Source organism: Betta splendens, chromosome 13 (genome assembly GCF_900634795.4).
Source record: "Betta splendens chromosome 13, fBetSpl5.4, whole genome shotgun sequence".
Lineage (NCBI taxonomy): Eukaryota > Metazoa > Chordata > Actinopteri > Anabantiformes > Osphronemidae > Betta > Betta splendens.
The window spans coordinates 16,893,136-16,920,958 of NC_040893.2; the positions used below are offsets into that span (position 1 = coordinate 16,893,136).

The following is a 27,823-nucleotide window of genomic DNA, read 5'->3' on the forward strand; positions in this document are numbered from 1 at the left end:
CATAGTGTTGATACACATTCTAAATTGAAATAAATAAATGAATCCGGTCAAGTGTATTTTGACAAGAAGGCAGCAGGACCATAGAAGCAGGAGGTGCTGCTGAATATTTCAGCAGAAAACAAAAAGGAGGAGTTGGAAATGCGCTGGCAAAGGCATGCCAGATGTCTGAGGATTTAATGGGGGGGTAAATGGAAATCAATCCCTTTCACTGCTCAAGATGTCCAATCATAACACATTGTTTTAATGGTCCCACTGGATTACATCCGCATTATATGTGAAAGGAAGACGACTCCACTGCTGACTATTATTATACCCAGTGGTTACAAGCAGAGACAGACACTTACATGGGGAACCCTGAACAATAAGACATTATGAGGGTTTCCTGCAGGTGCCTCACTTTTAAGACACGTCTATTGTTCTCACTGGGCACTAAACTACCTATGGACTACCTAAGATTTATAGCTAACATTTTCTCTGGTTTATTATTAATTTACTGCAAGAAGAAACCAAGAAAGTGTAGTGCATGTTAAATGAATAGGATATGTCACTTCTGATCAGATGGGAACTAGGTTGAGGTTAGAACTAATCATTTACCCTGTGAACAGTTAATACACCAACACGTGGCGTGAGTCTGTGCAACACTGTATGTTCTAGAAAAGTTTGAATTTCACTGTGACTACCAGGGCTCTTTACTCCCCGAGTCTGAATAAAGGAGTCAAAGCAGAGCATATAATAGGAGCCGGCACTGTGGGGAACTTCATGTCACCAGAGACAACACAGCAAATTAGCTGATAATTAAATTTTTCTCCATTAAGGAAAGAGCAGAGTAATAACTCACACAGTAGGACCGTCGGCTCCATTAATGTCTCTATTCTCCTCATGTGGCAGGATGAGGGAGCGAGACGAGGACGTCAGCATCCTGAAAACGCATGGAAAGACTGGAAGCGATGGAGGAGGTCACGGGCTCCTACAATCATATTGACTGTATAACCCGTCAGACGGAGAGGGTCTCTCATGCTTTGCTCATGGAGGGTTAAGACAGAGTGAAGTGGCTGACCGGCCGTGCCGTTGATTATCGCAGCGCTGGCCACTTGTCTCCTGAGTGCAGGTGAGGATAATTCTTCTGGACTGTGTGCATGTGTTGCGTGAGTGTGTGCGTGCTTGTGTTTGTATGTAATCACCCAGCTGTTGAAGGGGCTTTTGCCTCCAGCTGTTAGCCTGGTGATGACAGCGGTCCACGGCCCCACCTTCATGCTCAGTGATCCGGGTAATTACCTCATCCATCTGACCCCCTCCGCTCTAGACTCAACTCCACTGCCACATGATTCTGACCGAGCAGGCTGTCACACCACCAGTGAGGACCGGGCGCTATATGGATGATACACACTGTCCAAGTCTATTCAATCTGCAACCCAACGCTCACCTCTGCATGTTTTTATAATATTCGGTGGCTCCCATGAAGTTCATGGAGCATTTATCTGAGCAACAAACAGAGAGAGACATTCAAAGTGGAGTGACCCCCATCAGCCCCCACTGTCACCCTGGAGGTGAAGTTCAGTGTCTCTGTGTGGTCCGGTGACAAACTCAGGACACACAATCAGTCTTGTCCGCGACCGCTGATGACGGCAGAGAGAGAGGCAATCGACGGGGAACACATGGCGACCTGAATGCCTCCCACCCTGTCCTCCTCGGTTGCTCCTCTCTTACAGTTGCTGGGGCTCCCTCAGTGAACAGAAACAAGAAAAACCCGGATGACCAGTAATTTCACAGCTGACAGACTTTCCCTTCCCTGATTTGATATCATTTGTAAAAAGAAGGTAAATCACACTGTGCGGCGTCTCTCCCCAGCGGGATATAATGCATTCTGTTCGTTTCATTTTCTAGAAAACTGGGAGAGCGCAACAGCAGGCCAATTGCAACTGGGCCAACTGGGAGGGGGGGTGAGGAGGAGCAAATCCAGGAAAGTGGGGAATGAAATTAAGACAATAGCTGTGCATCTGCCCCCTCAGCTCACTAGCGCGTGTATGTGCAGAATGTGTATGTATAAAATGTAATGGAAGGCAGCGGTCTCTAAGCAGCCAATGAGAACATAATTAAGGTTTACTACCAACAAACACCTGGAATCTGTCCCTGATTTGCAACATCCTAACCCTTACAGAGTCATTCTAGCAAGGCACAGTTTATGTTTTTGAGTGTATAAATACATTGGCCTGCATTGGGTGATTAGTATGTGCAAGCAACACTTCACATCTGTGCTTAGCCGTGCCTTCTCACCGTGCACTGGACTGGATATCTTGGCTTCGTCCCAGTTTCTCCAGCAACCCCTCCCTGCATCCATTCTGGAGGGGCTGTGTCAGCTGGACTGAACTGGGGATCAATGCTGGGGAAACAGCATCATAATGGCCCAGATTAATGATGAAAAATTTGTTGTCATCCAGTGAGCTCCCGGATATTTATCACTGGGGAGGGGTGTGTTGCCAATAGGATACTCCCGTGACCTGGGAGCTGGTGGCAGGGCATGAGTGCAACTGTGGCTGCTACTGACTCCAGCTGGAGTCCTAATGGAGGAGTTCTCAGGGGCATTCCCACAGAGGAGGATGGATTCTCTTAAATGGATCCTAAAGTTGTTGATGCTGGTTTTTATAGGCCAGAGCTGCAGCCGCTGCAGCCAAGGTTTCAGCTGGAGAAATGATCTCTCGAATAAAAACATGCTTTGCATAATTCTAAGGGGGCGTTAAACATACATGCTTTCAAGTACATTTATTAGCAGTGGCCCATGAATGCCAGTAACCTCTAACCTAGTTCTCCATCAGAACAGGTGCCAATACACACAAAGACAATAGTCATGGTCTCCTGAGAGAGGTCAATCACAGGCCTGTGAGGATGGGCTGGCCCAACTCTACTGGTCTCCTGGTGACTGAGAGACAGGGCTATTACAGGCCTGTCAAATGTGGCCTAAGGATTCTTCAAGCACAGGACCTCAATTGGTTCTCCAATTACCTTTCAACAACGCAGAGTAATCCTGCTCCAGTTGCCCGGGAAGAAGGACCTGAGCAGAAGCTCAGAGGCACGGCTTGCTTGTTATCTGTGCACATCCCCCATAAAGGAACAATACAATATTTGGCCTGGTCTCCACTGCTGTCATGCCAGTGACATTTGTCACCATGTACAACTAAACAATATAAGAGTTTAGTGACGTCAGTCCCACAGCCACAAATGCAAACACACAACATGTCCAACATGCGCTGGGCAGACTCTACAATGGATGTCCAGATCATCAGGTGTTTGCTTTGATATGAAGATAAATTCAACATCTGAATCTATTACGTCTGAGCACCAGTTAAATGTATAAAACAAAGATTCCTGCGGAAAAGCAGAAGCGAGAGACTTGTTTGACATAATGGTGAATAAGGACAGTATGTGACCAAAATTCTGGAACTGTCTGATTAGCTGTGTGTGGAAATCACACCAAGGCTTCTGTTGCCTTCTATTGTTATTTGCTCTGCACTTTCTTCAAGCACTGGGGATCTGTCTGTCCAGAAGAATGAAAAACAAATGTCACACGTCCTTTTCCTTTAGCACATTCTGTCTGCAGGATGCTAACAGTGCCGCTACCTCATGCTCACAAAACAAGACCCTCCTCAGCACTTTAGCAGCAGCGTCCCTTTGCTCCACCGAGCCTGAAATGCTGATTCCCTCCTTGCATCGCGGCCATAGCAAAGCTATAAATCCCAAGCAGCTGCGGCACTAATGGACATAAGGCCTCTATCCAGGAATGTGGAGCATAAACAGATATCAGGGCCTGAAGCAGGGGTGGGTGTGTGGCGGGGGGCAATTAAGTATGTGATGCAGGGAGCAGTGCAGGTGTGTGGACTGGTGATAAGGACAGTGGTGTTGCCATTACTCATCCCCCACCAACAATAGCAAATAGACTGCCAGCAGATGACGGGTCTGCTCTGGCAGCCTTGGAAAGCTTTTCCTCAGCCTGAGAGAGGAGTGTGTGGCGGAACAGAGTGGATAAGGAATAGATAGCAGTGAAAAGCGCATTTCATCATGCCAGCAAAGACAGGGGGAAAAATGGTTGCATGCAATTTTGTGGAGGGAAGAGTCATTTGGAAAAACGAGGTGATTCTGCAGGCTGGCTTGTTTCAAAGCAATTACAATTAATTAGGAGCTGCTGGTGGCACTTAGTTACGTATGGGAAATGATTTCATTATTAATGCCAACGTGCAGATTAGATGAAGCATAGGGATGATACCTTTAGAACATATTTATTTTCGTAGATGAGAAATATACTATAAGAAACCAAAACTTAAGTTAACACCTGTGAAAGGCCTCTGATATCCTCCAACTCAACAAATGTTTCTGGATAACTGTCTGAGGCAAAATATTATAAAAGAATGTAATTGAGAAATAAAAAGTTTGATTGTTACTCTGCTGATTTGCTGCGGGAGTTTCCTTTGTCAACTGCATCCAGTAGTTGCCCCCCGGGCACAGCAGCACATTAGTCCGCCCTGGAGACCTTGCTGGGCCCTTTTCTCCCACTCAGCAGATCCTGTGCTGCCTCACTGGCCTTGGGGCTAAGGACATCCTGTCTGCCTGTGGACCACGGCAGCCACAGCCCAACAAGCAGATGCATGCTGTTTCATGTGTAGAAGCATGCATATGGATGTGCAGGTTCAACCACCTAACAAGGGATTGAGACCTGTGAGGAGAGCATCTCTGCTGACAGAACGGAGAAAAGGGCATCTCTCCGCTGTGACAAACTCATTGTCATCTGTGACATTTATCATTGTCCCCTTCATATCTGTGCGCCACCATTTCACTCCTCTGTTTAAGCGTCCTCGTGGGTGGCGAGGTGATATGTCAAATGGATGCACAGCCGAAGAGCTGTACTTGCTTGTTATAATTCAGAAGGAAAATTGAAGATTGTGAGGGAGAAATGATGGGGAAGGAATTTCAGGCAATTTCAGTTTTACAAAACTAAATCTATAAGCAATTTTTCCTTCAGCCACTAATATGGGCTTTGGATGCTGATGTCAGCAGTTCCTTATTTCTAGCTGCAGAGCCTTGGAACCCAGCACTCCTCCCTCTAGCTGGCCACTGGCAGTCCAGTAGTGAGGTCAAAGTAAAATGAAAAAAAAAGAAGTAGGTCTATTTAACCAAGAAGAAAATAGGACTTGGCTCGAGGAACAGATCTGAAGATATTGCACAAACCCAAATCCATGAAAGTGCAGTTAAATACACAAATAGCACATGATTGTGGCCAGCAGAGGCAGAGCAGTGAGGCAGAGGCTGATGCCACCTCACCGTTCCATCACCTGCTTGGCATCCGCTCTGTTTAATTAGCTGGTTGTAATCAAATGGTGGGAGATTAACACCCTGGAAATACTGTAGGCAGATGATAAATCCTCAAGAGGCACAAAGGAAAACAAAGAAGTGAAACTGTTCATTATGTTGGGTTGGAGGTAAGATTGAGAGTGTGTGTGTGTGTGTGTGTGTGTGTGTGTGTGTGTGTGTGTGTGTGTGTGTGTGTGTGTGTGTGTGTGTGTGTGTGTGTGTGTGTGTGTGAGAGAGAGAGAGAGAGAGAGAGAGCGAGCGAGCGAGCAAGCGATTGGAAGCTTATCTCAAATTTACCAAAAAACCCACTGGAGAAAAACAATGTGTAAATCACCAAACCGAGCAGAGGGCTGCAGTAATTAGGCTAAACACACCCTGCACACGAAACAGCTCAGACAACAAATTCATTGCTGTTACTCTCCACCTACTATACACATATTTGTCTCAAAGATCGCTATGTGCCAGTGACAGTTGTGGAAGCCGCTTTTCCTCACACCCGTTTAGGATGTTTCATAAACATCTACACATCTGTGCATTGGAGTCTGTGCGGATCCGTCTTCACCCAGCAGTGTCTGATCCTCTGTAGCTTGGTCTTTGAGTCTGGTGGTGCACATAAGCCCCTTTGTCTAAAACAGATGTACCTGGGCTTACACACCCCCTGCAAGGTTTGTCTGTCTGCACACACACACACACACACACACACACACACACACACACACACACACACACACACACACACACACACACACACACACACACACACACACACACACACACACACACAACCTTGACCTTTTTCGGCAGAAATTGGAGGTGAAGCGAGGGATCAAGGAGAGAGCAGGCGATGGACAGCAATGACGAGAGAAGCGTGAGGTTGAATTCGAGAACAGTCAAACTTGTACATTTTGAACTTTAAAGTGAGGTGAATTAAGAGAAGATACGACAGTGAGACTGAGATGATGAATGTATGAGGACTGTGTGAAGCATAATGTGCAGTTTCTGTATTGTTCAAAACAGTTAAACTGAACTCTGGAGTATTTCTGGTCTGTGACCACATAGTGCTACAGCCAATAACACAAACAGAGCCTGACAGGCAGCCTGTGCTCTGGCAGAAGACACGCAAAGACATTAAATGATACGGTGGTTTGTAGTAGTAACGGTGGTACAGTAATGCTGAAGGAGAATTAAGCTGTGGTGTTTTCACTTTGCCTTTGTTTTAGCTAAGAGTCAGTGGGCGAGACGAGCCTTCCTGGCTTTGATGGGTGTAATTATGCTTTAAAGAGTGCCGCAGGAGTACATTCATTACGCAGCCAGCCAGCCCTGCTCTCCGTCTCCGTCTCCCCCAGCTTTGCGCACACAGACACGGCCTCCAGACATGCACACACACAGGAAGCTCCCCACAGAGCAGCCGCCGCTATAGGGCTGCAGCTCCGCAGCCACAGCCCGCATCCCGTCAGGCCTGTGAAACGCTCCAAACAAGCCAAGTGATGCAGGATGAAGATGCATTCAGGAGGCAACGCAGGCCACGCATGTGTAGGTGTCCACTACCACTATGAACAACGCAGCATCCACCCACGGCTGTTTGGGCTGTAATCGCTGGCAAAACAGCGGCATAACAATGACCCCAATTTCCTCCCACACACATCAACACTTGCAGAGCCCATGATGGCGATCGTCATGACCACAGCAAAGGAAAGCTCCGTGACGCATAAGCCACTGGCGTGTTAGCATCTAAATGGGCTTGGCTGTGTGTTCAGACCATGAAGCTGGGGTCAATCCTTTAATTGATGGAATTGACCGTTTGCACCTAACTGTCCATCAGATAAATGTGGAATCAAGTGGAAGAACCTTGCGTATTGACAGTGGCAAGAGGGAATTGACCACTTGGATGACTGCATGTGTGAAGTGACCCCAGCACTCGTCATAGCATTTGGATGTGTTTTTGTGTTGAAGTTAAGTCTGTCTTATCAGCCTGACCCCAGACTTACAGCTCAGATGAATTACCCCCTCTTCCTGTCCTTTTTTCCACTCCAGGGAGTTTGCCAATTTAAGACCACACAGCGGGGGCATATTTAGTATTACCAGTCCATCTATTTGGGGGAACTAGCTGCATCCATATTCAGTGTGTGTGCATGTGTGTACATGTCAGTGAGGGAGAGATGGGGGAAGACATGTTTTGAACAAATATGCCATTACATACTTCATACGCATAAGTCCTTCAATAATAAAGCATTTCACAATCATTCAGTTTCTGTCTTAGAACCTTTTATCAGTGTGTCAAGTCACGCGCCTCCATGAAATCCTGCAGACATTTAAGGCCCGATCGTGTCTGTCAGTCTTTCTGTCTTTGGGAAAAATGTCTGCAGCCTCTCATCTCCTCCCCGTTCTCAGCATGTCGGCCTGTGTGTCTGCGAGGATTCATCATGCATCCTTAGGAGTCGATCAAGGGGAAAACACCTCCCTCTTTCGCTCCGCTCTTCCTCCTCCAGCTCCTCATCCAACATTAATGGCTGTTGGTTTTTTAATGAGGAAGTGGATGTCCCTGTGCAGTGTGTCCACAGAGGGCTTGCAGAGGGGGGACTGGGGGTTAGCGGGAGGGAGAAGAGATGTACTGGTGCAAAACACATCCCCCGGCTGCGAAGCTCAAACGCCAGCCTAACAGAAGACCAGGGAAGTGGGAGGGGTGGGGGTGGGGGGTTCTCAGTAAATATTGCCATGCCCTCCTTCAGCCTTCAAAGAGCAAAACAAGCCAACCGCAACATTCTGCTTCTCTTATTCTCTTCTCCACACTGTGAACAGGCAGCGTGCATTATAATAGATGGGTGTTAAGCTGCTACCAAATGTTTTGTGAATCAAGGCCTTTGTAAGTAGTACATAATTGCATAGTGTCTGTTTTTGCACCCCTTATTGTTGCAATGTGAGCGCTGTCTCTAATTAGCAGCAACACAAAGCACTGTGCAGAGAATATGTTTTCTAAATTAACATAAACAACAACAAAGAACTTTCTGACTGTGCATTTTTGCTTCACGCTTCACTAACAGCTTTACCTTCCACTTGCCTTTTGAAAAAATGACGTCCCGTCGTGCGTCTGATGTTATTGTTGTGTTCCTTCATGCAGGTTCTCTGAGGCATATTCTGTATTTTCTACATAAGGCCACATATAATTACATCTTACTACATCTAATGTTTGTAGATTAATTGAAAAGCCTAGTGATTGTAACGTCTTTAGATTATATTTTGCTTTCTACTATCATTCCAATGACTCAGACTCAGGAAACCTGATTCGAGCCATGCTTGTTAAATGCCGACCCATAATTAATGTTGATCGAAGAAAATGTGAATATGTAATTGCTTTTTTACCGAACTGTAAAGAGTGCTGACACATTTTGTGTGAAAACCGCATGACAGACTTGGAGTTTTGTTTTTCTGTTCAGCCTATTAGCGATGCGCTACGAACACATACAAAAGACACTTGTTTGATGTGTCTGAAGGGCTCTCAGCCATGACCCTGTGCAGCACTCTGCAAGCTAAAAGAGCGGAGCGCACGCAAGCATACTGCCAGTGAGAGTCTAAAATGACGTGCAAAAAAGACACTTTGATACTGGCAGCCAATTAAATAAAGGAAATGGCCTTCATCATTGTATGATTAATGGCGCACACCATTAGTCCATGATGTTGCCTCCCCCATTTCTACCTGTGTGTCAGTGTGTGCTGATTTCACATGTGTGTGTGCAGAAGTGAAAGCTTGAGGGAGGGAGGGAGGGAGGGGCAGAGGATACCAGCATCCCCAGGGTGTAGTAGCTGGAGGTATTCATCGCTCTCTCTCCTCCCTCTCAGTGATAATTCCGTTGTTATTCAGGCAGGAGTGGGACGGGCAGCGCTGGCCCCGTGATGAAGCACAATGGCCTTTAGAAATTCATTTCCACCTAGCATCCATCTCATTCTCATTCAGTGTTGGTCTACACCCTACTCTCACACCCGTACAACCTGAGAGTGTCGTTACAGCGCTATGATCCATGCTCATAGATCTGTCTCTATCCACCAATTATAAAACAAAGCTCCACAAAATATGAAAAACTCCAAGCAGCGAGCAGAGCACTTCTCCCTGACAGGTGAAGTATAAAAGTCCACCAGTTGATAGAGAAGGAGTGATGGGGATTAGACAGAGAGATTTTCTAGGCGGCCTTGTTGTTTGCTTCCACTGTATCAGACCATATGTCCAGATCAAACGCTGTCATGAACCTGCCAGTTTTTCTGCCTAAATGAAAGCTCCATTCTGCTTCTGCAGTGCACCAAAGGAAAGCAAATCATAGCAGAAAGACAGTACAGGGATAAAAGCAGTGCTACGATTCATATACCAAATCAATGCCCTTCAACACAAAGCAAGGTGCCGGAGAAGCAGTGGTCGCATCAACATGTTTGTTATGAATGGTAGACTTTGGGCCAGCAAAGCTCACTACCAAAGGCCGGGACTCTAGTCGCACATCTGACCCCAAAAGAAGCAAAGTGGGTCCCATGACTGCCCTTCACCCCCCCTGTCACCCCTTCCAAGACAAACACACATCCCTCAAACATCTGCTCAGCAAGTAGACCCTGCATTTCCCATCTGTACAGAATACGCCCTCCACCACTTCCACTATACCACTTAGCAGCCCGTTCACATCCAAGCCCATTCTCCCCAGCAGCCATTTGCACACACACATCAGACCCGACCTGGCAATGAGCCCTGCCCGTCCTTCTGTCTGCCCACCCCGTGAGCCAGCGCGTCAGGACAGCCGACCCTGCGGGGGGGGGGGGGGGGGGGGGGGGGGTGCTACGGGACCACAGAACATCCGGAGTGCCTCCATTGGCAGGCAGAATGATGGGTCCCCAACCGCTGGGGCCTGCCAATAGCTATGTCCCACTCCCACACTACAACTATGTGTACAATCACCAAGCACAAACCCTGAGAGACATCATTAATATGTGCGTGTTAATAGGTGGAGCTACACACTAAGTGCACACTGGAACAGTATCATGTTTAATATTAGAATCCATTACGCTCCGGCTGTTCCAAGAGGAGGCAAATGAATTAAGACAACACTTTATTTATCCGCGCGCAGGGCAAATGCAGACTGACAGCACCGAGAAGGTTGACACTCAACGTGGCAGCTGTTACGCACATCTGTTGGCTCCCACATTTTGCAACGCTCAGCGGCCCTTTGATACGAGCTGCGCCCGTAATTAGCTGACTTTCCTCTGTTTCTCAGCTCAGCCAGATCTGGCTGCAGTGGGCGGCACAAAGACACGACTGCACAGCGGAGTCCAAGGTTGATGGCTTCTCTTCAGCGTCAGGAGGAATACGGCTCCCAGCTGTGACCTTTACACAGGGTCAACAATATGGTTAGCATAAGAGAAAGATCTCAAGGGTGGTAGTATGCAAACAGCACACCACTCGATCAACCCGCAGTGACCCACTGCATATTAATGTGTGATCATGTTCAGTGTAGATATATTTTAAATTGTTTGTCTGTGCTCAAAAACCCGCAGCTGTTGATAAATGACATATAAATTCTCTATATATAAAGTCTAGAATTTAATAAATGTGAGGACAAAATGAATAAATTTTACACTGACAGATTTCTTCCCCCTAGTCCCTAATGAGCATGTCGCTGGCAGAATTAATTCCTTAATGTTTAATTGATCCCCAAACAGCTCTCATCCATCATATGGGCATTCCGAATCTCACTCTTTTAATCTCTGTCTGACCCTCATCATAATTCTATAGCACAGGCCATTACCCGCGGAGAAAGCGCTCACGCTGAGCTGTGGACGTCTTAAATACTGCCCACATGCAAGCGTTGGCGCTTCTATCGCTATTAAATATGCATCTAAATAAGCAGAGCCGTTGCAGTGGCGCAGCAGACTCCGACGCTGCACCGGGGAACGTGTCGAACATCTGTTTTACATCGATGATTTCTAGCGCAGCTCGCACTCTACTGTTCTATTAATAAGGGCTAAGAGAAAGCAGAGTAATTGGGATACATTTAGGATGTCCTACTATGTAGAACCTCTTCTCACATTTTCAGATTCCAGCTCCCACAAACCATGTGGAAAAGATATAGAGTTGAATTAGCTCAAAAGGTTTTACTACTGTAATGTGATTAATATATTTAGGTGTGTAACAGCAGAACAAGCTGTACAACTGGAGTGAATAACGCTTCCTTGGCTGGCCATATAATGATAATGCAGTGTTTATTTGTCTACAGTACAGCAGATAATGCTCTCTTGGCTCTGCAACAGAGGCCGAGGCGTGTTTAGATGCAACAGCAGTTGTTGAGAGCGTGGCCATGTATCAGCACCCAGCGATATGCCCAACCCAGGGGCAGGCGCTGCACCACAGCCCATGTCTGACACAGCCACCTAATGAATGGCCGAGCTAATGACGGCTTCCTAATTGATTATGGAGAAAACACAGTATTACTCACCAATGATGGCAGCTGCACGGGGCCCTGAGACACTTTGTCAATGCTCCGTGTTTTCAGCCTGTCCAGTCCAGAGGGTCTTTGTATAGACCTTCTCACCAGCATGGGGTGAACTGTATTATCGCTACGGCCTTCTATTATCACCCTCCTACATGTTTTAGAACACTGTACTGTGCATAGCTTTTTCTTTCATGTGTGTTTTATTGTTAATTAAACTAATTAATATGTTGTACTCCTCGCTGCAGGCGTACACCAAAGGCAACCAGGTGTATCCGTCGGTGAATGGGGATTTCAAGGCTTTATACTCCGAGCTGTTGTTCAATGAAGCAGGCAGAAGCTGCTAGGTGGGAGGCGTTTGTAGAGGGGTCGTTGTCTTTGATTAAATAATTAGTAGACATTATCAAGACTAAGCAGAAGTCATTACGAGTGGGCTTTGAGGAGACTTCATTTCCCCATGGACCCTCCAGCCACTGTCTTCTAGACACTGGCCAGTCTGTCAAAGCCCAGGTCACTTATTAAATCTATAACAACTAATTTTCCTCTTTAAATGAAGCTCTAATTGACTTTCGTGTGAAGAAAGCAATGTGGCTGATCCAGCTTGTATTATCTGAATCGCTGATTGAATCTGTGATTGAATGTGAATCAGTGATGTGGTATTGGGTTTCCAAACAATAGAGGCCAAGCTGACCTGTCTGCTAATGCTTCCCTCTCACACATGCACTCATTAATTTCATACATACATTCATTTGTGCTTTTGAGGTTTGAGCTTTTCATGGTTTAAACTAATGCACAATATGTCACCTTTGCCCTCCCTCATGGTGGACGTACTCAATGATCCAGTGTTAAATGCGTCTAAAATATTTCTCCAGTGCTGATATTAAGAACGTACACAAATATAAAATAGCTGCAGGGCAAACGTGCAGCATTTGACACTGCAGATCATCTGGGCTGCACATGCTCCCCTTTCCCGTCTTCTGTTGCGCCCAGACAAGGAGTGTCCTCAGGCTCACAGGCAGGGGCCAAACCATAATCAAGAAATTATCATAATTCACTCTAATCATAAGTGAAGAAGGGCAAAATGACTGAAATTAAAGCCTAGATTACTGCCTCTTACTGCAGAGAAGTTTCAGTAACTGCTATTTTCTTCCAGTGTTTGTAATATATGTTTACTGTACTCGTGCCACCAATTAAAACACTAAGTCACAGGGAAGGCCACAGGTTTACTGGGAAGCAACATGCACAGATACCTGCGTCCCTGCGCGGGTTCATGCTGCTGGTGTGTAATGAGAGGCGCAAGGCTGACTGATGCAAGTGCTCAGCGTGCCGCATGGCCATGCTCCCAGTCTGGGATGTTACACAGCTCCAGTGCAGTGGTAGCTGCATGCTGGGAGAAAGAAGGAGGCCAAATAAAGGCCTGGTCAGAGAGGGCTGTTCTGGTCTAATTGAGTCCTTTGGGCCGAGGCTCCACTGATCAGAGACTTGTTACAGGAATCCGGTTTCATGGTCTCCAAACAATAAGATTTCTGTGGAGGGATTTGTAGTCCTTGGGGATTCTACCCTAACCTTTCTGTGATTTTTGAGGTTCTCCTATGGTTGTCTGCCCCTGTGTTCCTCTGCTTTTAAATCCGATTATGGCAAGATGGAAACACCGCAGTTCAGCGCAGCAAGTGGTATTATATAAAACACTGCAGCGATGCCGTGCTGACAATATGAAAACGCCGATTCTTTGTTAGATCTGTTTTGCAGGGTGTGTCTGCCTTCGATATGCATAATCAGGTCATAATGCTTCTCTGGCTACTGCTGACAGTAAAACAGGTCAAAGGATAGAAGCTCTTTGCTCCGATGTGCCATAAATTCTAAAAACATTATTCAGATCTGTGCCCAAATGATTAAATATTGATGGAGAGTTGTATAGTCATACGCACACTATGGTATTAAGCTAAGTTTGATTTATGGCACTTAAGTACACTTAGAGCAGAACAAAGGAGGAGCAATATATATATAGATTAAATGCATCACTGCTAAATCACTCAGAGCTGTGTCGCTGGCAATTTAAAATATGAGGATGCACAGCTGCTGTTTAAGAGGCAAAATAACAAAGCCATCAGAGGCCTGTGAACATAAAACCAGTAGACTGACCCAGATGAGAAACATTTACTCCCTCAATAAAGAAAGAAAGAAAAATAAGCATTCACTCCTTTGCTACTACTCCCTAACACAGTCTTTATCTCTCTTGCCTTGCCTGCGAAACAGCCCCTTGGAGACAGAAAACAACAAAGACAAATGACTTTGGCCTTTTAAAGGAAGCGTCAAAACTCTCCCTCCAGTGGGCAGAAGATGCACAGAGATGCCCATGTTTCTTGCTCACCCCCTGCAGTGGTATTAACTAGAGGGGGCTCTAGATGAGCATCCCGTGGAGCAGGAAAGGCCAGGACAAACACAGGCGCTGTGCTGCTTTTAATAGGCACAATGCCCACTCAAGTGTAGCACTTCATAAATTAGAGAGAAGAGCAAAGAGAGGAAGGCGGGAGACGGAGCAAATACAAGCAACAAACACATGACGCAGAGCTGCCTGCCCTGTGGATCATCACTCACGTCAGCATAATGTGACAGAAAAGAGAAGAAAGAAGTGTAGGCCGGAACACGATGAGAGGATGGGGCCATAATAAAATGACAGCTATTTGCCAAGGCTTTGGTCTGAATAGCACTAGAGCTCACCACCTGCATGCAAGCCACATTCAAAGCTATCCAAGACTCAGGTATATATATGGTCACGAGATGAAGGCAGGAGGAAAATGAAGGGCAGACGCAGCGCCTCGTCCACCTGATGCCACGCCGCCGCCTCGCACGCCTTCCTTTTGTGGCTCAAAGTGCTGGGCAGAGGAGAGAGGCAGACACAAAGAACAGACAGTGCGCGCTGCAGGACGCTCTTTGTGCCATCACCATTCACAGGCGGCAGGACAAAGCCGTCAGCTGCCTGGACACCTCGTTAACCCGCTCCCCGCAGCTCTCGCATGGCACGGGTTGACTGCGGCCCCCCTGCTGGGCTGGCTCCCCGCTACAGTGGAGCTTCAGCAACTACATAATGCACATACACGCACACAATGTGGGACTGTGGAGCATTAAAGACTAAAGGGGAAATACAGTGCTGTAAAACACACCTGTTCTACAGAGCCCAGCCCCCCCCTCACCGCCTTCCCTGAGCCTTTTCACGGATATTTGCTTAGGCTGATCTTTTCAGAGGCAGTCCACAACAAAAACGCCTCCAGCCTGGTGAAGAAGGCAGAGACAACTGCATGCTGCTCTTTTATCTTTTAACTTCTTTTCTGCCTAAGTTGGATGACAGTAAGTCCTTAAGAAAGAAAAGGAGATAAAGAGTTTATTTGAACTCGTAGATGCATAGAGATCAAGTCAATCTAACTAGGAAATCTATGTAGACGAAAGATCTGAATGTGAAAAGTCGATCAAACGTATTTACAGTACATCATTTATAGTGTTGGTCAAAACTGACTATTTTTTAAAGTAATTAGTAAGTAAATAAATCAAGCATCACGGGGAAACAGAAACGCTTTACTTTAAGCATTACAGTATTTGTTCACAGCATTTTAGCATGGCTTTTAAATATTAGCTGGGGATTAAATTGCATAAAATAACAAAAGAAGTCGGTAGAGCAAATCCCAGCGCCTGCGACTGACACCTATGCTGATTTGTGAGGGAATAAATTATTTTGGCGTTCAGAGGCTGATGAATTTTTCCACTTACAAAGGCTGTTTGAGGTTGTTTTGCCAGCTTCAACAGGCAATTCCTGTTAGCGCACCATGGAATATTAAGCAGACTTAGTGCTTAGCTTGCTTAGACCAATCCAAATAAATATGCAGGAATTAGTTCCAGCTTCATACACCCTCAAAATAGGATCCACCAGTCAATGCACCACAACAAGCCCATTCAACACACTTTAACTCATTCTGGCTACAAAGAAAAGCAAAGCAAATTTCACATTGACTGAATAAATTTATATATGCCAGGATCTGAGTGTAAAGTCAAAGAGCTACACATGAATGCTAAGCAAAAGAAGAACCCAAAACGGACATTTACACACACACTGCACAAATCCTCCGTCTGACAAAAATAACTATAATAATAATAAATATTTAAATTCACAGCATTCGTATCTATAAAAACTACCAAATTGCAGACAGATTTATTTTTACTTCTCATAGTTGTAACATGCATCAATGTATAACAATAATAACATGCTTTAGTTACATTAATGCATATATGACACAGATTTACCTAAACCAAAGCTCCAAGCACTCAGTCATTGCAGGCATAGGCTTTGCAGTCATTACTAAGGATGCTGCACCAGAAGGCAGCAATCAGTCAGCCTGGCCGGAGCCACCTCCCATGTATCAATCTGTACATCTCATTCCATCCACCAGCTGTGGACTCATATGTTACTGTCCCTGTACCTGTCACCGTCCATCCACAACCGCTCCAACCACAGCACACATCAACCAGCCCACCCCTGCTGCTTTTTAATCTGTTCCCACCCCCAAGGACGCTGCAAAATTACAGCGAAGAAAGGTCACCCCATCCAATTAGAACATCGTCAGGGATGCACAGTAAAGGGTCATTCTCTGAGTCCGTGTAGCACGCCATAAATCCTGCTCTGTCCAAGGAGGAATGGCTGACAGATTTCACTGGGCAGGTTTTACTACTGATGTGAAGATTGGAAAAGTTTGATTTGAATTGACAATTCAGACTGATACAAGGTGTAATGGCATGTGTAAGTGTTGCGATGGGTTTATTCCCAAAGGATCACCCGTGTTATCATCAGCCCATGTATTGACCCTGCCATGACCCCGTGGCCCAGATCAATCAGGTCCCCAATCAGGATTAGATCAGGTTGCCCTCTGCAGCCTCCCTTATCATTGTAGCAGCCTGCTCTTTATAAAGGTTTGGCCTCAACAAAATACGAAGGCCTGCGGCAACGACAGGGAGATTTTGGATCAAAATGTCCATAGGAAAAGACCTTGTGGAGATCATGTCTTAGCTTGGTAGAGGGGGGGGGGGATATTGAGAGTAGAGGAGCAGCAAGGGCAGGAAAAAAGGAAGAGGGTGGGTCAGTGAGCTTTGAGATGCTTGTGGGTTGATCTGAGCCAATTAGCGACAGTGACAGCTCAGCTTCATGCTCATGACACAACTAGACCACAGCTCTGCTCTGAGCCCCAGCACCCCACTGTCCAAGTCTGACTTGGACCCCACCAAGCCTTTAACACTCCCCATGTGAGCACCACAACACCCCCACCCCTCCTCCAGACACAGTCGGAAGCCAAGGCAGAGGGATAGAGTATGTTAACAAAAAAAGACTCTTCTCTTCCCTTCTGTCCTGTTTCCTCTGCTTCCCAGAAGGAAATGAGACTAGTGAAGCAGCTCTCTGCCTGCCTCCATCCTTTTCAGCCAACTCTCTTGACATCTGATGTGGTTGAGAGTTGCCACGGAGATCTAGCAAATCCAATGACCTTTGCCCTGGAGGTTCAAAACTTTTGAACCCAAGAGGAGACAAAGCCAAATAGCGTGGTGGGGGATATGTGAAGTGAGAAGTTACAATTGAAAAGGCCAGGGGGTTGGTGCAAATGACCACTGGCAGCTGTCATTACTGTTTAGCCTTCTCCCTGTGAGCAGATAATAATGTGGAGCCTATGAGGGGAGGTGGCAGGCCACCAGGTTGAGGGTTGTCAGGGGTCCAACACAAGGCTCATGATTAATGAGACAGGGCGCCACACTACAGGGAGCTTAGCAGCACGTGCCACACAAACACAGCAGAAACTGTGGCATCAACTTTCTCTTTTTTAGACTAAACATTTTAAATGGTTACAATCACACCTGACATGCATACGGTACAAACACTGTAAACCGGTCACATGAACGATGTACCTGCAATACTAAAACTGGACGATCATCCATTCTGGATTGTATCATTCACCCCCGAATGAGCATCAAGTGTATGAAATATGATGATGACTGTCTGGGAGAGAAGCAAAAGATGTACAGGACATACAGGATGACAGGGAGGAGTGATGGGGGTTGAGGGACACCCAGCAGGCGGTGGGACAGGACAACCCTCTGCACGTCTAACGTCTGCCACTCAAGGAAGTTAATGATGCCACGGTCTTGGGCCAACCATCCCCCGACTGGGGGAGAAAAAGGACGAACGCTGGTGTTACTGGCACACAGGTGCAGTTACAAGAGGCGAGATGATCCTGCGAAGCGAGGTGGGGGTGGGGTGAAAATTCAAGGTCCAGGAATATTTATGACAATCAACACCCTAGTTGGCACTGCTGAGTGATTTTCAGCTGAATGATATGCCCACCTACCCCCCTTTTGTTCCTCCCAGTCTCCTTACCTCATCAGCATCAGAGTCAAGTTACTTGTTAATAAATCATTAAAGATTCAGCTAATTTCATCTGCAGACAGTCAGTAGTTTGGTATTTGATTTTGAAACAGCAGTTTAGGGGATAGGGAAGAAATGAAGCAAGGAAGTGGGGAGTTGCTAAGAAGAGATAACACAATCTGGTCCAGCACTCAGCCAATGTGGGAGGATAGTGCCGTGTTTAGTTTCATGAATGTATTGCAAAGCAAAAACAACCTTTGTAGAGTTAACAGTTGAGTACAAAATGAATGCAGGAAGACACAAGTTCTGAGATGTTCAGTAATGCAGGTAATGAGCTGAAGGAGGTTTGAGGTTATTGCAGTAACAACAGAATTGAAGTCGAACAAGAAGGAATAAGCTGATAGATGCTCATATCCCTTATGCTGTAAGTGAATTACCTGTGCTGTTCTTCCTCTGACACAGGAATAACCCTGCCTTCCTTGGCTATTTCTCCTCTCATACATCTCCCAATAACACTGGCATAACTGTATTAGTGTATACTGGAGATGCTCTCCAGACTGTCAAATGGACCTGCGTGCAGCTCTGTTTTCAAGCCACGGGGTCGGATGATGGTCAATCGATGGTCAGTCAGGGGTCACATACAGAGCTGGCCAAAGGTCAGACTATCTGGACTCAGAGATACTAGCACCCTATCAACCCCATGAACCGCTGTGAATGGGACTAAATCACGTAGACAACTCCCTTCTGCTTAGAGTGGGACACTCCCATAAACAACACTGTTTACCATGCAGCATTTCAACTATGACAGGCGTAATAGTTAAAATGACCTAAAACAGGTATGTGAAGAAAAACACTTTCCACAACCTCCTGCACAGAAACGACAGCCAGATCGATATTCATAAAGTGTCAAAGTTGTAATTCATGTGTCTGCTCCACATGAACACCACAGGGACCTTTAAAAGAAAAAAGCTAGCATGTAAATTTCACAGTTAATGCCTGGGCTTGGCTTATGTTGGCCAATTAAGCTGTTCTTTTCAGCTCCATTACAACGTGGTGTCTTGGGGTTCATTTTTCCCTTACTGTGCCATTTAGGCCTCAAATGGGCAAACGTTCTCTGTGCCAGTTGGACGACAAAGAGGCCGTTTGGAGTCTGTTACAGTGTGTGGGTAAAGGCACGGGTGTTCATGTGCAAACGTTGCTTTGTGTATGAGTCCCAAACATCTCGGTGCCACCGTGCATGTGTGCCTTTGTGTGCGCAGGCCTAATTTGTGCATGAAACATGAGAGCGTTAATGGCTTTTAAAGATCGGTGGAGTCAAATGAGCACACTCATCAGTTAGACACACACCCCTCGGTGATCACTCAGTCTCGTTAGATTTCATTTCCTGTGGAATAGGAAGATCTTGGTGGATCCAAGACAAATCCCTGCAATTATAGCCACACTTAAGATGATTCACTTCCGTTCTGTTTGGCTGGTTGGTAAGTATCATTGTATGGTTCATTTAATTTTGACTAATACATAAGCAGTGACACACAGTAACAATCCAAAATGATCCAGAATTTTACTCAAGCCACATCCTGCTGAATTTTAACATAAAAAGGAAAGAAATGTACAAATATCTGATAACACACCGATCTAAACACAATCACGGAGAAATCCAGGAGGCACCTGCATGTTTGTTAATGGCTTTGCCCTGGACGATGTAGAGCATGCGGGCCAGCAGCAAGAGGCACTGAGATAAGATTCTGCTTAGCATTTGAATAGGGTGTTCTGATTTCTATTCAGTTGGCCTTTGGCCACGCTAGTGCTTAAGTGTTCTGGGCGACACTGTCTGGCGTCTCCACTGTCAGCCAATATGCAGGCTTATATCTGGCTGGGTGCAGTGCCTGTCGTGTCCTGCTCTGTCTGTCTGTCCGTCCGTGAGATTGGCTGACTGAGTGTCTGGCTGGTTAATAATCAGCCTGGCTAGCTGCTAATCATCCTCCCAGCTGCAGAAGCAGGTGGCCGCACATACCACAGCTCCCAGCCTCATTGACCATGTGATGTCATCTCACTGCACCTGGTCACACTGCATTACACATGACTGAGCCGGTAGCCAGTTCGCCTCTATGAAACCACTGGCTGCTCCTAAGCTGGACGCTTATTTCTCCATCCAATGGACGCACTGGCTTGTGCAGTGAACTGGTGGCTGCTGAACGAACCACAGCGATTCTGTGTCCTCTCCTTCACCTTAGCCAAGCCTGGGACTGATCCCAGAGCAGCCTAACAGGCAGAGGCAGCAGTTAGGATACACTCCACCATGAAATGGGAAACCATTAAGTCTGCAACACTCAAGGTCACCTTCAACTAGGCACATCAGCCACCCAACTTTCTCCGCCGATACGACCAGCAGATGAGGCGGCACAGTCATGCGAAGGTCAGGCTGTAAAACAGACTGGAACCACAGCTGCCTTCAAAACCACTCTCTTAAACATTTGATCTTACCTCCTTTTACTTTTGAAAGTGTTAAAAATGCTTTGAGTGCAGCTCTCCAACAGGAAGAGGGCAAATGGGAGAGGGAGGGAGTGGAAAAGAGGAAAGAACAGAGTAAAGGAAGGAAGGCAGAGCGCGGGAGACAGGAGAGTGCGTGATCAAGTTTCAGCTCTGATCTGCAGCTGTTCAGGGCTCTGGTGGCTCATAGGTGTCCCTTACAGCAAATGTAATCCAAGCTAAACACAGTATCTGTCTCGTCCATCGAGAGACTGCCAAGTCATAACACATCCGGCCCAACAATAACTCAACCATGGACCGGGGCCAAGTGATGCCTGGAAATGTTTTAGAAGACTTTAAAAAGTGTGACTTTGAATTCTTAATGAACAGTTTTAAAAAAACAGTTTGAGTGCGAGTCAGGAGGTTCTGACTGATTTCTCCCCTGGGAAAAAGCCGTACCGCAAACTCTCGACTTCCTAGAGCCAGTTCCCCATTCACATACTGTACCTCCTCCATCCCACTCCATTTCCTTCCTTCTCTCATTCATACACTTCAGTTCCACACCCAATGGAGCTGAAATCCTGTGTCTCCTATAAGCAGCAGAGATACGTCTACTGTTCCAGAACTAGACAAACAGAACAGAAAAGCCGTTCACCTGTCTGACTGTGTCTATCTGGGTGTAGCTGTGCTTCACCATATCCATCAGTGCCAGTGTGCAGAGCAACAGTCGTGACCTAAAGTAAACAGTGGTTCTGGTCAAACCCCGACCTTGTGACAGTCTCCAACAACACACCCTGTGGCGTTGTGTAGGTGTGCGTGTGGATGAACATGTGTTTAAGGGTCTATGGGAAAGTAACCAAGGAAATAATGGGCATTTGAACCTTCAGCATCAGTGCAGCAAAAACACACCACTCCACACACCAGAGGGTGAATCAATTTCAGCGACATTTGATTCAAACCCATACCAGCTAGCGCCTGAACTTCAGCCCTCAACCCTGTCACCTCCTCCCCAGCTCCATATGATGGATTACCATCTCTGCCAGAGAGAGAGAGGAAGGTGGGTGGGGGAGGTCACTCACTACAGGCACACATTCATCGGAGGGGAGCGCTGGGTTAAGGAATTATGGGTTGACAGAGATCTGGGGTGGATAGGAGAGGGCAAAGGGTTCTTCAAGGGTCAGAGGATCCAATCCCGGCTGGACTCGATGGCAAGCCACCCTCAGAATGCAGCGATCTACAGGGATTTCTCTCAGGGTCACATTTTTCCATTAATATTATCATCACTCACTTGTCCCTTCGCCCACTTGTCTGCAAATAGAGTAGTATCACACATATTCATCTGATGCTGGTAAATGAAAAACAATTTATCTGGACTGAGTGAGGAAAGCCCCGTGTTAGTTTATCCCTACAAGAGCAAAAGCACAGATTAATGAAGTGATAAGTAGGGTATACAGTATACTGAAAGATCAAAATCAATCTACTGTACTTACTAAAAAACTGAACGCTACACAGGGTTTGAATAAATTACGAGGAAAAGTCAATATTAAATCAGAAATCTAAGCGCAAGCCAGCAATGCAAGCAAGAGTTTCTCCGTGTGTGTGTCAGTGATCAATAATCAGCCTCCAGGAGGATTTCAATAATTTACATCAAAGCTTCAAAAAACACTACAGTAACAGGGGAAGTGTATCTGAGATAACACATACTGGACGGAAGGTGTGTGTTTGTTACAGCAATACTTGCACAGAGCTGGAGAGAGGGACAGGAGGCAAAACACAGACGGGCAGGAGAGGCAAAGCAAAATCATCATTGTCAGAGTGGAGCGGCCATCAATTACAGTGTCACTATAAAGAGGGAAAGCGTGTGAAGCAGCAAGAGCAGGGTGTATGGAGGAAACGCAACAAAAGCCAGCGCGACGGGTGCTTCATCTTGCCGGCCTCTAATGGGCGTGAGAAGCGGCTGGCTCAGCGTTCTTTGCCTGACGGCTCACTCCTCCGGCGACGGCCCGCGGCATCGATGACAGAGCACCACGCACCCCTTTAATCCATTTTATACACTCCAAGGTCACAGGCAGAGAGTGAGAGGAGAGGTGTGAGAAGCAGACGGCCACGGATCCTCCCCAACCTGGACGCGACAGTGCTTCATCCGATCCGCAGTCCTCTGCTCTCATCGCCGTCATGATTGGGCCGAACGGCGGAGCAGCGCGAGTGTTTCGTATTTCCCATCCTCAGCACTGCCTGCCGACTCCCAACGCAGGCGGTTTATGTCCCATGGCGGAGCCGGGGAGGTCAGCGCTGGAACACAAGGTCCGCGGAGGGCAGTAAAACTGCAGTCTCAGGACGGATTGTGTGTGTGAGAGTGAAGGGCCGGGGTGCCGGTGGTGACTGCAGTGGATCCATACCATTAATCTCACTGGGAGAGTTGGTTTTGCAGGTTTCCGTTTCTCTTCCGGGCGCTGCACAGGAGATGCTTCGCAGCGGACACTCCTCATTTACTGCAGCCATCTGCGGCTGATGAATGAGATAAGGGTGCTCTGCATGCTGGTGTATGTAGCGGAGGGGAGCGCGTGTGAGTGTGTGGACACTGTGAATAAATCCCCACAGATAACAACACCTCTTTACAGAGGTCAGCAAACTCCAGCTGCACAGACACAGAGCTGACACATTTAATCTGGGATTTTTTTTCCTCTCTGGCGCTTTATCAGGGGGAGAGGTTTCTCACACCCCTGCCTGCACTCACCACCTCCCTTATCGCACGACAACATACCCACCTTTTCTGCATCTCTACGTTCTGCTTCTCCTTCTATCATTACTTCATCCTGGTCACAAGAAGAAGGAATAATGCCAGTGCTGGAGATATTGCACCTGTTATTTCTGTATATTTTTATAACAGTCAGGCTCTTAGATCACATGAACATATAAATACAAGTGTGCTCGCTGTGTGAGACTGTTTCATTTCCTAATGGAAGCATGCTTCATTAATGTGCCGTAATGGTTGCATTGTTGCTGCTTCCTTCATTACCCTTCATTATTTCTCAAGGACTTCAGCGTAGATTAAACCTCAGCCTGCTGGGGGTTGTGTGAGCGCGAGGGCAGGTGTTTGTGTACATGTGTGCGTCGGCGAGCGAGCGTCTGCTGTTTGTGTGCACTCTGCTCCACATTCTCTCATTTCAGAAACAGAGTAATGAGTCCAGATGAGCTGGAGCAGTGCAGCTCAGCCTGACTCTGGCCCGTCCCTTTATTAGTGTCACGCTGGACACAACAGGAGCAGCCTGGTGCCCACCTCCCCTCTTCACCACTCCCAACTCTCCCAACTCTATTTTCCTGCTAATTACCTTGTTGTACCAGCACCAAATGCTACCTAACGATTTACTTAATTGCAGAAGTGGTGCATTAGATGATATCAAAGGACCTTTTTAAAAGTCATCCGATCCCATTCCAAGTGACATTTAGAACCACCCCAAGACATCTGCTTCCTTTCTGTGTCATTTGCATATTTAAGTGTTACAAACTGAATGAAGCACCGCAGACCGCAAATACACACCGGGTGATCTCGTATCCACTCCTCGGATAATTACTCAACTTTAATATGCATGTAACAACACACATCAGATGACACGAGTCTGATTCCACACTCAATTAAAAGCACAACTATTCACCCTACATCCTCGTCTCTGGAGCATGACACCCACGTGCTACCCATCCACCTGAAAAGATGAGGCTAATTAACATTTTCCTTGGGCTCCTATCGCCCCAGGTGTGCCTTGTCACACTTACACATACACAGATATTCGCAGTGCTAGCAATTTATTCAGGAGCAGTGGCTGCAGCTAGCATTTCTGACACAGGCTTCACTATGATTTATGAACCTGCTCATTGACCTAGTTTGTTGGCAAAGAAAAAAGAGGGCACATCCCCTGTTTCACGCGGCATCTCAATCCTACGGCGCTGGCCTCCAGTCACTTTTGGAGAGCAAGGGAGAGGGGCCGGGATCACAGAGCAGGCTGCTCAGAGCGCCTCGAGGTGCAATGTTTACAAGTTTTCCATCTTCCCAAGTACAAGAAAGTGAACAACAGCTTTAATGAAATCGCTTCCTCGCCGCAAAGTGATGTCTAAGCACCACCCTCATGCACCACACAGGCGAAAGTTCAGCATCCACCTTTTCGTTCATTTTGAGCAATGTGTTCCCTCAACACATCGAGCAATTAAAGGAGACACGATTGTAGGACAAATGCTGGTAAAGCCCCCCCAGTCTGTCCCACATTAATAATGCAGAGGCACCTCTGGCCCGTCTTGCTCTTCGCTCCACCTCCCTCCCCCTCACGGAGACAGTGGCGAGTGCTGCCCAGCTTGATGTCCAGCATGCAGCAGTGCCACTCCTTTCACTGGACACTGAGTTTAATCAGTTTCAGAGCCGCAATTCCATTATCTCACCAGGGTCCTGCTCAACCGCTCGTGAACACAAGGGGGGCAAAGGTGTGCTCAATATGACAGCGGGAGAGGGGGACGTGGGGGAGGGGGTGGCACCACGTATCCTGAACACAAACCCGGTTCAACATGGATATGGATTTAAATGGTGCCTTTTTTTCTCTCGAACGATTAGCTCGGGCTTTACAATCACTAGACGGATGTCAGGACCTGATAAAGCTAATCACTGCAGTAAGCCAAAGCAGAGGGGTTTAACCCCCCCCGCTGCCCCAGCCCCTCTGAAGACCTGGCAGAGGGGAGGCCAAGAAAACCCAAGCCCCAAGACAAACCAGGGGAGCAGCGCTGAGCGAAGCTGCCCTCCACATCTACCTAAGACAGCCTCATTTCAGTAGCACGTACTGTAGCACGTCAGCACTGCACAAAGACAGTATTAGTCATTATTTTTAAGATTTCAGCTTTTACAAATTCTACTACAAATGAAAATAGAAATAAAAATAACAAAAACAAGAACAGAGCTCTAGCCTACATTTGACCTTTCATTCATTCATTCATTCAGACATCAACCAGCATAAGGACACTCACATTCAATATCCCTTAGATGACTTGTCATTAAAATTGCAACAAGTCATTAATGTCTTAATAGCATATCCTATGTGCACATTTCAAAGTCCCTTCTTTCCCATCACTTCATATTTTCCACAAAGTGCTACGATCTAATTTATAATAAGAATATTCAATTTTAATCAAACTTAATTCCACTGTCAGGTTATAATCAGGGAACACAGAGCTGAAACGCACTAGACCCATCAAAACTACACCCACACTCAGTTTGAGAATGACTGGCGTTGTCGTCTGCCGGGGTAGTGTGGTGCCTGGTGTAGATACAGTAAGAAATATACAGAAAATGTTGGTAGCAAGAAGACAAAATATAAACCAGAGTTCAGATCTGCTAAATGCCAAGTTGCCTGTTTCTGCAAAAGCCACAATCAAACATGTTGCCTTTATGAGTCTGAAGGAGTCCTCCAATAATCTGGTCCATATCTGTGTTTTTCGCCTGAGGCTGCCTCTCTCCTATTCCTTCACCTTCCTACTTTTCCTCATCCCCTGGTCTCCTGCTCTCCTGACCCCTCACCCATCACCTTTAAGCCACTGAAGCAGTCAGCGCCTCTGTTCCACCCCCTCGGCTGCTTAACCCATATAACATGAGAGGAAGTACAGAAAGGAAAGGCCACAAAACAGGGTGAGGAGAAAAAAATTAAATAAACTGGAAACTTCATCAATTTTTCATGAATTTTCATTTAGACAGGGGGGGCCCTCTTACAGCAATCAATAGATCAAGCTGCTGTCCCGCAGTTAGCACCTGGGGGCAACTGGACGGCCCCCGGGAAGGCAGGGGACGGGATCAGAGGCAGAGAGCAACCCCCTCCTCTCTAACAGGCCAGTCCATTTCCTTAGCACCCATCCTGCTACACTTTAAATGACCTACTGGTCATTTGACTGTTACAGGTGATCTTATTGTGTAGAACACTTAATTTCTGCTGTTTCTATTGTTAATAGTTATGCTTTATGGTGTTTACATAGGATCCACAGTATTCAGCAGATAGCCTATTCTACAAGGCCTAGAGTTTTACAATATCGGGATCTCAGATCTTAATGTGTACTTGTTCTCAAATCACGCATATCAAACAAAGAATTCAACCAACTGTCCTGGAGAGACCTGGAGACTTAATCCTCCACTTGGAGGTCCAGGAGCCAGCTGGGCAAGAGGCTCATCTTCAAAGGTAATTCGACACACAGCTCAGGTTCTGCCTGTCAGTGTTCACCAACAGAGTCCAGACGGTCTGTGTCAAATGTCCATCAGTACTTTGATCTGTGCCTGTCGTTCCACCCCCCACCCACCTGTGAGACTCATGACCACCATTCTATAATAGCCCTCTCATATGGTCTAACAGAGGCTTTATGTCCAGCTCAAAGGTCTGTGGACGACTTCAGTGAGAGTCCCCTGAGGTAAAAATATATCAAATTTATCTCAGGTCTGAGGTAGGAAAATCCAATCTCTAGAAACCATCACCCAAACTATAATGCAAACTGTAAGAGGTCAACGGATAATTTATGAGGCAGAGGAAATTGCAGGTTTTTGAAAACCAAAAACATCAAATGTGCAAAGTCTAAAAATAATTTTAATATAGCTGCCTCAAATTAGATGTTATAACTGTCCTTGATACATAAATGAAATAAAAGATTATAATGTGTTATGCCTCACAGTCCCCATCAACACTTTTCTTAATACAGATCTGCAGCAGGAAGGTGCAGAATGTAAGACGGGGGAGCTGGTTCCTACTCACATGCTACTTCCAGGGACGCATTGCGGCTCACGGCCTCTCCCAGGTAGTTCCGGGCCACGCAGACGTAGGCGCCCTCATCTGGCTTGCTCCGCCGCCCGTGGACGATGCGCAGGAAGAAGAGGGAGCCAGTGGGCAGCAGCATGCGGTGGGAACGAGGGTCGTCTTTGTCCGTCTCCACCCGCTCCCCGTCCTTGTACCACTCCACCGTGGGCGTCGGCCGCCCCTCTGCTTTGCAGTTGAGAGTGGCGGGCTCTCCTTTGGATACAATCAGGTCAGACGGGTGCTCCACAATCCGCGGTGGGGAGTCCTCCTGGCGCAGACGGGATCCTGGTGAAAAGAGGACATGCAATCAGTCTAACACATGCTTCAACTAAAGGCAAGAGAGG

General features: G+C 46.7%; 1 protein-coding gene across 9 annotated transcripts in view; it reads right to left on the reverse strand.

Moving 5' to 3' along the window:
- robo2 (roundabout, axon guidance receptor, homolog 2 (Drosophila)) overlaps positions 1–27,823 on the reverse strand; it is a 240,866-nt gene that overhangs the window by 95,504 nt on the left and 117,539 nt on the right. For all 9 annotated transcript variants that reach the window (XM_041073359.1, XM_029171179.3, XM_029171175.3 and 6 more), the window contains one exon: positions 27,438–27,764. In XM_041073359.1, coding sequence (XP_040929293.1) covers positions 27,438–27,764 — 327 coding nt within the window. The remainder of the gene's footprint in view (positions 1–27,437; positions 27,765–27,823) is intronic.